This window comes from Chiloscyllium plagiosum, unplaced genomic scaffold (genome assembly GCF_037043375.1).
Source record: "Chiloscyllium plagiosum isolate Xiang-an unplaced genomic scaffold, Cpla_swu_hap1 HiC_scaffold_21, whole genome shotgun sequence".
NCBI lineage: Eukaryota > Metazoa > Chordata > Chondrichthyes > Orectolobiformes > Hemiscylliidae > Chiloscyllium > Chiloscyllium plagiosum.
Window position 1 is genome coordinate 28,207,296 of NW_028270159.1, and position 12,485 is coordinate 28,219,780.

Below are 12,485 nucleotides of genomic sequence, written 5' to 3' on the forward strand. Positions count from 1 at the left end.
ATGAGATTTGGAATTCATTGGGTTCTCGAGGCGGAGTGGGAAGCAATAGAGTTTGACCGGGCGAAGCATAACATGCGAATGGGGCAGGTGAGCAAACATTGATTCATAGAGTCATATAGCATAGAGAAACAGACCCTTCAATCCAACTCGTCCATGCCAGGCTAAATGTCATCCCAGGCTGTAAATTTTTCAAATTATTGAGATAGGTATGAAATAAAGACAGATTTGGAAGAAAACCTTCTGACATTTTAGAATATTTAATTGAAATTCAGTTCCTAGCTTAAACAAAATATTGATGTAATTCTTAATGATGGGATGGTGAATGAAATCGGGAGCGAATTGCAGAGTTTATGATAGAAATTCATCAAATTTGCAGATTTCAATTTAAATTGGACTACAATTCTAGCTTGTACATGATGTCAAATGGCTACGTGGTGGACGTGAGGTTCAGGTTGTGGTAAGGGTGCTAAAGTCATGGTACAACAGACTTGACGGGCTCTATTTCTGTTTCTATTTCAGATGTTTACATTTAACCAAAATGGAACATAGAATAAAAAGGGGCCAGAGTTTCAAAGATTAGTGATTTTGAAAGGTTGAATAAGAAATTGTGTTAGAGATAAATCTTCCAAGATGCAAACCATTAATGGTGGAGCAAAATGATTGGAGATCAGTTAGTTACACTGCATCAGAGGTGAGGAAGATAGGTTAGATTATGGGTGACTGGAATAAAAGGTTATGGATGAAGTCAGTTGGGCATTAGTTCACGCAATATTAGAAAGAACAGGACAGTAGAAGCAAACCATAAGTATGGTAATGATTTCCCCATAATGTTTGCTGTGTGTCTGGAGTGACTTGTGGGAAGGTACGCTTGTACTTAAACTCCCAGAAATTTATCAGTTAAATGTTTCATTAAAATAACATCTACTGGCTACACAGAAAAAAATCAGCCAGGTTTCTGAGGGCACAATAAGTCCCATATATAAAAAAAAACTTGGTGAAATCAAAACTTGGTTTATACATCTTAAATCTGTTAAGCTTTTAGACAGAAAAATCATGGTTTTATTTCTAAAGTAGAACTATTCTTTCTAACAAAATTAAAACTTTTGAAGAGTTTTAAGATTTTCTTTGTTACACTTTCTTTTTAGTAATGGAAAGCAAAACAATAGACGTTAACCAACCTATGAATGCTCTGATGAGGCTGAATCAAATTAAACCTGGTTTGCAATACAAGCTTCTTTCACAATCTGGTCCTGTGCATGCACCTGTTTTCACTATGTCTGTGGATGTTGATGGAAAAACCTATGAAGCCTCAGGACCTTCCAAAAAAACAGCCAAACTTAATGTAGCAGTTAAGGTAAGATATGGTAGCCCACTGCAATGTGATGTTTTCTTAGTTTGTTCAAGTAAATTTTGATAGTGCTAATTGGGTAAAAATATTCATTGAATCTGTAATCATGCCATGAATAGGCAACTTCTACTGAAGGCAACAATCAAATTTACTTGGATTTAATTTTTTTGATCGATCCATTATTAGTGAGTAAATATTGTTCTGATTTCTTGCATGCAATTGCTATACTTAAAGATCATTGTATGCTGAATAATTCATTTCAATCTGTCTCCACTTGCACTTCATGTTAACATTGTGTTTCTACCTATTGTTAAATGTTGCCAACTATTGAAGGAGACTGTTTTTCAATCGAACTGCCTCTCCTTAAGTGAAACAGAGTAAGGTCATCAACCTTAAACATTAACTCTATTTTGCCCTCCACAAATGCTGCCTGATGTGTTAAGCATTTCAGCATTTTTGTTATTATTTCATTTTTTGGCATCTGCAGTATTCTACTTTCAGATTTGCTTCGTTTAAGTTTGCTTTAGCCATCCAAAATGCCAGTTCTTGGGTGTTAAATTTATTTCTCCCTCAATGGACCTCTCACCTCTGGTCATACATCTGTTCCTATCCAAGAACAAGAACTTGACAACTAAATCTATTCATAAGAGAGATGACTGGATGCAAGAATGTTGCAGCTTAAATCTTGGCAGAAATATCTTCAACAGGTTGATAAAAGAAGTTCCGCATGTACCCTAATTCAAAGAAACTGGAAATGTTCACTGGGTGTGCAAGCCAGTTGTAGGTATTGGGAGGTACTCCTGAGACATGTAACTCAAAACTAACATCCAGTTGTGACCTGATGCAATTTGTTTGTTGAATCTATAGGTTCCAGTAATATTGGGTTACTATCTCTCCAACATCTTTAAAATTCAAAGTTTTAAAAAAAAATGGCATTTGTGGGTGTGGCCATTTGCTACACTGACACCAAGTTAACTAGGACAGCCTACCTGGAATTCAGTCTTCTGGCCTATGGATTGCAACCCCACCCAGTCCCCAGTTCAGATGGAGAACTGAAGGCTGATTTGGAAAATCCTATTTGACTTCCTTTTGATTATCATTGCCAAGACCCTTTTAAAGAGTTAGCTGGCTACCTCCTTCATAGCAGACAGCATCAGAATCCGTGAAATGCATACACTAGCCAGCACCAGTATTTGCTGCTGTTCCTGACCTCTATAGGGCTGGAAAGTCCACACTATGTCAATTTCCACCCAAGATTACTAGTTGTTTATCTTTCTGACATTTTGTCGCTTGGAGTTATGACGTTTTGTTTTTCATTTCGGCCATTTGTATTATAGAATAACAATGCTGCCTTCTTTGGGCAGTGAGCTGAGGACTTGTATATTTACAATGGACCTAGCATTCATTCATTCAACAGTCACCAATCGTAATATCACCTTGATATAAATGAGGCAAAGGTTGCAAATTCCTTGCGGGATTAGTGTCTCCAGGAAATATGCCTTTTTATGAGCTATTAAAGATTGATGTACCTCAGCTAAAGTTGTTTTATGAAGGTAGTACAACATGTTGATAAACACCTAGGTTTCAAATCGTATTCTTCACAGTTTTTGGGCACAGTAGACCTTGGTTTTGAATCTCTGTTTTTCTCATATGTCATTGAGGACTTATCATTTGATCTTTACCCAATCAAGCCTGCTTGGGACTCCAGATTCACAGAAATGTCATTGCCTCTGAAGTGGCCTAGAAAGCCACTCAGATCAACAAAATTAATGGTGGACAATAAACGCTGTCCTTGCTCGCAGTGCCTACGTATCTTGAAACAAAATTACAGTGATATCAAGAGCAGAACCAGAAGTTAGAAGCCAGGTATTAACTTGATCTCAAAGATCAGTGGAAAAACCACAACAACTGGATCAATAGTAAAACATAAATTCTGCATAAATAAACTACAGAGTACTGAGAATATGTGTGGAAAAGACTGATTACGTTTGCATATAATCTTTAATGTGGATGATAGTGGAAATCTGCAATTTTCAGCACTAGTTGTGAACTAATTGTATTCCAAATTAGGGCCAATTTTGCAGAAGTTTTAAATTATTACTGGGATCAACAATATAGCACACTACTTGGTTTGGAAGAAGAGTATTGATACTATTTGCATCCTAAAAGAAAAAGTGCAGTAAAAGTTTGCATGTAAGTTACAATGTGTGTGTTCTAATGGGGTAAAAATGATTTGTGGTCCTCACACAATCTACGTGATATAATATTGAGCTGGCCAAGAATGCATTGACATTTCATTTTGAAAGTTTTGCTCCCTAAGCTTTATTATTAGCCAAGAGTCACTATGTCATCTCTTTTTCATACTTACATCAATGTTATTGTGAAAATGCTATAGCTGGGTCACTACGTACCTTTTAATTTTTCTACTTGTTTCAGGGGAAGATTCTCTCATTACTTTTGACACCCATGGTGGCATAGCTGAGACAAAGAGTTTGTGTGGGGCTATTAGCTACATAACTCACATTCTGCAGTATTGACTTAGGATTCCAAATGAATATCTGCCTTTCCACAACTAGTGCAAAAAAAATTAATTTGTTCATGGGAAGTGAATGTCGCCGGTTGGCCCAGCATTTATTTCCCATTCCTTGGTAGTGGTGTGCAGCCTTCTTGAACCGCTGCAGTTCATTTGATGCAAGTAGATCCACACTCGTAGTAAGGAGTTCCAGGGTTTTGACCCAGTGACATTGGAGCAGTTGTGCTATATTTCCAAGTCAGGATGGTGAGTGGCTTGGACAGAAACTTGCACATGGTGGTGTGTTCTATATATCTGCTGCCCTTGTCCCAGGTGGTAATGGTTGTGGGCCTGGAATGTGCTGTCACGTGGTGAGTTTCGGCAATGCATCTTGTAGATGCCACACTATGTTGCCACTTAGCTATGGCAGTGGAGGGAGTGAATGTTTGTGAATATGGTGCCAATAAATTGGGCTAGTTTATCCTAGATGGTGTCAAGCTTCCTGAGTGTTTTTAGAGCTGCACTCATTCCATGCAATTGGAGAATATTTAATCATACTCCTGACTTGTGCCTTGTAGGTGGTGTACAGGCTTTGGTCAGGTCAGAGGTGAGTTGTATGCTGCAGGATTCCACACCTCTGATCTGCCCTTGTATCAACAGTATTTGTATGGCTAGTCCAGTTCATTTTCTGTTCAATGATAATCCCCAGGATGTTGGTATTAGAGGGGGTGAGGGGGAGTGTTCAATTATAGTAATGCCATTGAATGTTGAGGGTAATGGTTGAATTCTTTCTTGTGGCAGGCACTGACCATCTCAACATGTGTGACGTGAAAGTCACTTATCACTTGTCTGCCCAAACTCGGATCTATTACAGTTCTTGATATAATTGAACATGAACTGCTTTTGTATCTGGGGCATTGCAAATAGTGCTAAATAGCGCAATCATCTGTGAACAACCCCACTTCTGACCTTATAATGGAGGGAAGGTCATTGGTGCAGCAGCTGAAGGTTGTTAGGTCTAATACACTTGTGGTGCAGTGACAGCATCCCGCTCTCTGGGTCCCATCTGCTCCTGAGGTTTGTAATACCATCTCTCGACAAGTTGATTAGAAATTATCACGAAACACCTGCGGTGATATCCTGGTACTGAGTTGACTGATTTTCAGTCACCGCAACTGTCTTTCTTTGTGCCATGTATGTCTTGAACCAGTGGAGAGATTTTCACCTGATTCCAGTTGAATCCTGTTTAACTAGGCTCCTTGATGCCACACTTGATCAAATGTGGCCTCGGTGTATAGACTGGTCACACTCCCCTCGTCTCTGGAATTAAGTCCTTTTGACCATTTTTGAACCAAAGCTATAATGAAATCAGATCTTATACTGAGCATCAGTGAGCAGGTATTATCAAACAGATGCTGCTTGATAGCAGTGCTGATGATGCCTTCTGTCTCTTTCCTGATCAAGAATGCACTGATAGTAATAATAGGTTGGATTGGATTTGTCTTGATTTTGTGTACAGAACATACCTGGGAAATTTTCTTCAAAGTCAGGTAAATGCCTATGTTGAGTGGTACTGGAGCAGTTTGGTTTGGGTGGGCGCACGCAGAGTTCTGGGGCACATGTCTTCAGTGCTATTGCTAGTATGTTATCAGGGCCTGTAGCTTTTCAATACATGGTACCCAACCATTTCTGGATGACGTGGACTGAAGTCTGGTCTGGAGGAGATAGAGATGGACCATTCACTTGGCCCTTCTGGCTGAAGACTGTTGCAAATGCTTCAGCCTTATCTTTGCATTTATGTGCTGGACTCACCCATTATTGAAGATGGGAATGTTGTGGAGAGTTGTTTAATTGTCCAATACTAATCATGACTGAATATGGCAGGACTGAAATCTGATTAGTTGTTGGGTAGTCACTTAGCTCTATCTGTCACTTGCTGCTTATGCTGTTTGGCTCCCAGGTAATCTTGATTTGTAGTTTTGCCAGGTTGACTTTTTTTAAGTATGCTTAGTGCTGTTTCTGGTGCTCTCCTGTATTCCTTCATTCACTTATCAATTCAATTAAGTTGCCTGTTAAATTCATGTTAACTATTGCTGAGCAACTTTACAAACGAATGCTTTCATTATGGTTTTTAATACCAGCTGTTAAGATCTTTTGAGATCCTTCAGTTTTCAGACAAATGTAGAATGGCCTAGATTTTGCACAAGGACAGATATCCTATGTATCTCTTGGAAATGCTGCCACACCAAACAATTTAATGTGAATTAGCAACCTACCCCCTAGTTTATCATGTTCCAACATTGAATCCAGAAAGGTGTGTGAACGGTAAAGGAGGAATGTGTTTTGAAATGTGTCAGGAATAGGTATAAGTTCAAGCCTGTAGTTTGGCTGACTATCTCAATTATTACCAGATTAAAACACAGAATTCTAATATATGAAACTGCTTTATGTTCGTTAATATGCAAGTAGTGATTCATAGAATTATACAGTACAAAGAGAGGCCTTTTGGCCCATCACATCTGTACCACTAGAAATATATAACTAGTTACACTAGTCCCACTTTCCAGCACTAGGCCCATAGCCTTGAATGGTATGACGCATTAAGTATTCATCCAAATGCTTTTTAAAGGTTGTGAGGTTACCTACCTCAACTACCCAGCCAGGTAAAAGAATTTCCCAGTTATTTCTTTTTTTAATTAATCCATTTCAGCCAGAAATACAAATTTAAAACTGCAGTTTTTGGACTTAGTGCAGTGTTTTACAGAACTCTTTGTTCAGTTGCAGCAAGAATAATCACGAATATTCTTCATTTGGATACTCTGCAGTTGACTGTAACAGTCATGATTTCAAATGCAACAAGCTATCTTATGCTGATCAGGTTTCTGTTGTTTAACAACAACTCAAAGTTATGAATGATATTTTTAAGGCCCTGGTAATAATCTACACATCATGGCATGTTGCATAATTGAATTCAGAAAGCTTGTTAATTTTGGTGAGCAGCAAAAAATTACTCTGAAAGCCGCTGAATTATTGTATAACTAATTTGCCTTTTGAAAAAAGGACCCAACAACCCCAACCAGGCCGACCTGTGAGATTCCAGATTAACTAGATGGGCGACTAGATCTTTTTTCTTGTCAGTCTTGCCAACTTTCAAGAATAAAGAAATAGTGGTAGTGAATTGATTAATGCAATTGCGTGAGTGATCTGAATGCTAAATGGAATTTTTCAAGATCCTCCACTGGGGCAAAACAAACATTCAACTTCTGAAATCACCATTTGTTTTAATGTAACTATTGTTCCAGGTACTGCAAGCTATGGGCTGTCCAACTGGTATGGATTTAAAGATGGGTTTTGAATCTCAGGAGATGGAAGAAAAGTCCTCAGGCGATGATAAGAATGAAACGGTTTCTACAAATTCTAGCAATGACACAGTTGGCTGTGCTACTGCTGCTAGTACCAATACTCTAGAGGTGCCAGATTTCCAATATCTAACTATGAATAAATGGTGTAAAGAATCAATTTGTTAATTTGCATTGATATTTCACACTTTTTTTTTACCCTTAACTATTTGCATTGTTTCAGGTTAAATAAAATTGGTATTCACAATATTTAGTTAAATAATATACATAAAACTAATTTTCTTTTTACTGTTTTGTTTTCTTTTGAAAGTAATCATATTGGACATAGCTAGTTACCATGCTTGTCCAAAAGTTTACAGTTGGGCAATTAGAAACCAAGATGTACATTTCCAAGTGTATGTGCTTTAGAGTTGCAAATAACTATTTTCTTAAAAGCTTGTGAAACAAAGCAAATTAATTGGATAATAGCAAAGGTTGAGCAGCTTTCAAGTTCTGTCAGTGTTTCAAATTGAAATGTTAAAAGGAAAAAAAATTAATATTTAATAGTGCGAACAGAATTATTAAAGTTGCCCATTAAGTTAGCAGTATATTTCAGTTAAGTTTGACTGATCAAGTTACTGGAGTATTTTTGATTGCCTGAACATTTGAAGTGGCAAAATTTGATTGCCACTTAATGCATTTAATTTGAGCTCAGCAAACAACATCCAAAACCAAATTGATCAACTTTTGAAAGTGTGGTGGATGTGGTTTGGCAAATAGATTCAAAATTATTTGGTCAAATCATGGGTAATGGAGTGAGCAAGTTGGACTAAAATACAATTTTCAGACTTAAACTGCAAATTGTGTTTTTTAGCAACTTTAAGGTAAAAAAATATTGTAAATTTAGCTCTCATTCATCTTCCCTGGCACCTACAAAAATCTTCAATCTGATCATTTTAGCATGAATTATCTTTTTTTTTTATGTTGATAAGCAAGTTCAAACTGCTTTTAAAGCTGAGCTGAATATACCCCCTCCCCCACCCACCAAGCAAAAAAAAATTGCTTTACTAATATTTGTTTTATATTAAACTTATGGCTGCCACATGAGATATCAATTTTCCAATCCAACACATTTTCCAGTGCTTTCAGCAAAAGGATCAGTTACCACTATATACCAGTTCCCTGATGAATTTGTTTTAAGTGTATAATGACAAGGGGAAATTGAAATGTTATTCTGAGATGAATTTGTTGTTCATGGTTTTGCAGTTTAGGTAGAGTGTCATGGTCTGTGATGTGTCTAATCCAGCAATGTTTGATATGGATGCTGCATGCAAAATGAGAAAATTTTCCTGCAAAGTGTAAACTTCAGAAGAATAGTTATATTTCAGATCAAAATACTGACTAGCTTATTTCAAAATGTGCAGAGCTAAATTTCAAACTTTCCACATGAATTGTTAATTAGCACAAATAACAGCCACCCTTTCCTCATTTGTGTTTATTGCGGACTAAAATTTCAGAAGCATGGACTAGCAGCACTGCTTAGCTATTATTTTACCATCTTTATGCAGCAAAAAACCAGCTTCGGAAGTGTTGAGTTTCTTCTGATAAAATTGTCCTATTTATATTGAGAGAAATATGTTGCTGGAATGCATGTTTCTCATTCCAGCTTTAGATGTCTTCAGTAGAATTTGATTTTTGTGAACATTTGACTTGCATCAAATTAGGTTTGAGAAATACTGCAAGTGAGCACATCCTATTCTTGAAGTTCTTCCCATCCCAGATGCCCCTCTCAGACCTCGAGAGTCTTGCTTTCATCTGATTCACTGCCCACATGACATGAATTTGCTGTTTGAAATGCTTGCGACTGCAGCTTATGTCACCCATAAGTAATTGGTGACTTCATATTTATTAAACCCTTCAAATTTAATCAGATTAGAAAAAAAATCCCAGTTTAGCAAATTGGCTTCAGACACTACCATAAATCCCCAGATGGTTGAGCAAGATACAGCTGGTTGACAAATATAATGCAAAATCCTATCTACAACTATGTAGCAGTTAATTATCTTTCAGAAGTAAGAACGTGAATGATGGTGTGCTAGTTTAAAAGGAAATACTGTTCTGAATGGGATACTCACCCACAAATAATATGGCTGAAACCAGTTGTTCTAAAGGTTTTTAAAATGTGAAGAAGATCATTTAAGTTGCAGTTTCTGAGTCTTCCATAGAATCATAGAGATGTACAGCATGGGAACAGCTATCCTAAATTAATCTAATCTGATTTGTCAGCACTTCGTCCATATCGCTGTAAACCCTTCCTATTCATTTACCCATCCAGATGCCTTTTAAATGTTGTGATTGTACCAGCCTCCACCACTTCCTTTGTCAGCTCATTCCATTCATGCATCACCCTCTGCATAAAAAAGTTGCCCATTGGGTCCTTTTTTAAATCTTCCTCTCTCACCCTAAACCTATGCCCTATAGTTCTCGACTCCTCCCCCCCCCCCCCCCCCCCCCCAACCCCTTGTCTGTTTACCCTATCCATGCCCCTCATGATTTTATAAACCTCTTTGATTAGATTAGATTACTTTACAGTGTGGGAACAGGCCCTTCGGCCCAACAAGTCCACACCGACCCGCCGAAGCACAAACCACCCATACCCCTACATTTACCCCTTACCTAACACTATGGACAATTTAGCATGGCCAATTCACCTGACCTGCACATCTTTGGACTGTGGGAGGAAACCAGAGCACCCGGAGGAAACCCACGCAGACACTGGGAGAATGTGCAAACTCCACACAGTCAATCGCCTGAGGCGGGAATTGAACCCGGGTCTCTGGCGCTGTGAGGCAGCAGTGCCTGCCACTGTGCCGCCCCTCAATGTCACCCCTCAGCCTCCAGCCTTCCAGGGAAAACAGCCCCAGCCTCTTCAGCCTCCCTGTAGCTCAAACCCTCCAACCTTGTAAATCTTTTCTGAACCCTATCAAGTTTCACAACATCCTTCCTATAAGAGAGAGACCAGAATTGCAACCAGTATTGTAGAAGTTGCCCAACCAATGATCTCCCAACTCCTGTAATCAATACTGTGACCAATAAAGGAAAGCACACTAAACCCTTTCTTCACTATCCTACCTACCTCAGACTCCACCTTCAAGGAACTGTGAACCTGAACTCCAAGGTCTCTTTGTTCAGCAACACTGCCCAGGACCTTACCATTAAAAATATAAGTCCTGCTCTGATTTGCCTTTCCAGAATGCAACACCTCACATTTATCTAAATTAAACTCCATCTGCCATGTCGCGGCCCATCTGATCAAGATCCCATTGTACTCTTGAGGTAACCTTCTTAACTATCCACTGCACTTCCAATTTTGGTCTCCTCTGCAAACTTACTGACTACCTCCTATGTTCACACCCAAATCATTTATATGTGACAAAAAGCAATGGACCTAGCACCAATCGTTGTGGCACACTGCTGGTCACAGGCCTCCAATCTGAAAAGTGACCCACTACCCTCTGTGTTCTATCCTTGAACCAATTCTGCATCCCTATTCTAAACTTGACACATTACATTATGGTGTGCTAGTTTGGGGCCTTTCCATAAAATTGGATATCTGAAATGATCAAAGTAATTTGTTGTCTATGAAACTCCCTTGACATAGATGACAGATATGATAAGATGTTATAAATGTGCAAGTCTTTTTATGGTATGGGACTGCACTAAATACACAATGTTCTGAGAAAATAAATGTTGGAAAAACTATTGATAGAGTTTCCAACCCTCCCGGTATAGCTGGGAGTCCCCAGAAATCAGTGAAAAAAACAGATGAATACAAAGTCCAACGTGAACTCAAGTTCTGAATGGACTTATTGCCTGCTGTTTAAAACCAACTATGCAATGGTGCATTAAATCTTTCATTCATTTGTTTTGTTTCATATTTAGATGAGAACACAGGGCCCAATCCTAACGGCCAGTGGAAAAAATCCAGTTATGGAGCTAAATGAGAAGAGAAGGGGTTTGAAATATGAATTGATATCTGAAACTGGTGGTAGTCATGACAAACGCTTTGTTATGGAGGTATGTTAGAAATTAATACTGCAAATATTTGTGTTTATGCTGATATTTAGTTCAGGTTTACAGTGTCTAAAGTACTTTATTTTAGAATTTAATGCTTTAATTTTAATATCTAATTTTGAATAGCCATTGCATTTTGTTTGGAAAAAATGAATTTAAAATAGCAAATGTCACTTGGTGTTTTCTTAGCAATGTCTGTGAGCAGATCAGTGAATGACTTTTGCTCTTTGGAGTACTTGCAGCAGACAGTTGAGTTTATTTCTATCTCCTTTGTTTAAATAATACCATGTTAGTGTTATCTCTCTATATGGGCTGGATTGCAGTATCCACAGTTTACAAGTCAGCTTCTTGTTTGAAATTTCAAAACTTACCTGATATTTCAACCTGTGTGCATTGATTATGCTGTTTCAGCCAAATACTGATAATGATTTACATGTATGTGGAAACATAGAATCTCTACAGTGGGGAAGCAGGCCAATAAGCCCATGGAGTTGACACTGACCCTCAGGGCATCCTACCTGGACCTATCCCCCTACCCCCTATCCTTGTAACCCTGCATTTCCCATTGCTAATCCACCTAGCCAGTAGGTCCCTGGACACTGGACAATTTTGCATGGCCAAACCACCCAAAGTTCACATCTTTGGACTGTGGGAGAAAACTGGAGCACCCGGAGGAAACCCACACAGATACAGGAAGAATCCGCAACTCCACACATGTAGTCACCTGTGGTTGGAATCGAACCTGGGTCTCTGGCACTGTGTGGCATCAGTGTTAAACACTGACCAACTATGCCCAACTGTACGCGAGCAATGACGGCAGTGACAGAATCCATTCTATTGTGTACTTTTGACTGGGAAAGGATTCATAAGGTAAAGTTATGTGGATGGCCTAGTGTTATTATCGCTGGATGTTAATCCGGAGACCCAGAATTGTTCTGGGGCTTGGATTTTGACTCCTACCATGGCAGATGGTGGAATTTTAATTCAGCAGAAAAAATATTCTGGAATTGAGTGTCTAATGATGATGATGAATCCATTGTCAATTGTCAGAAAAACCCATGTGCTTCATTAGTGTCCTTCAGGGAAGGAAATCTGCCATTCTTACCTGGTTTGGCCTACATGTGACTCAAGACCCACAATGATATTGTTAACTCTTAACTGCATTCTGTGCAATTAGGGATGGGCAATAAATGCTGGCCTAGCCAGTGATGCC

At 38.6% G+C, this 12,485-nt stretch overlaps 1 protein-coding gene across 7 annotated transcripts in view; it reads left to right on the forward strand.

The window, feature by feature from the left end:
• Positions 1-12,485, forward strand: part of strbp (spermatid perinuclear RNA binding protein) — a 181,569-nt gene that overhangs the window by 133,732 nt on the left and 35,352 nt on the right. For all 7 annotated transcript variants that reach the window (XM_087998444.1, XM_087998443.1, XM_087998442.1 and 4 more), the window contains 3 exons: positions 1,146-1,354; positions 7,163-7,330; positions 11,141-11,275. In XM_087998444.1, coding sequence (XP_087854570.1) covers positions 1,146-1,354; positions 7,163-7,330; positions 11,141-11,275 — 512 coding nt within the window. The remainder of the gene's footprint in view (positions 1-1,145; positions 1,355-7,162; positions 7,331-11,140; positions 11,276-12,485) is intronic.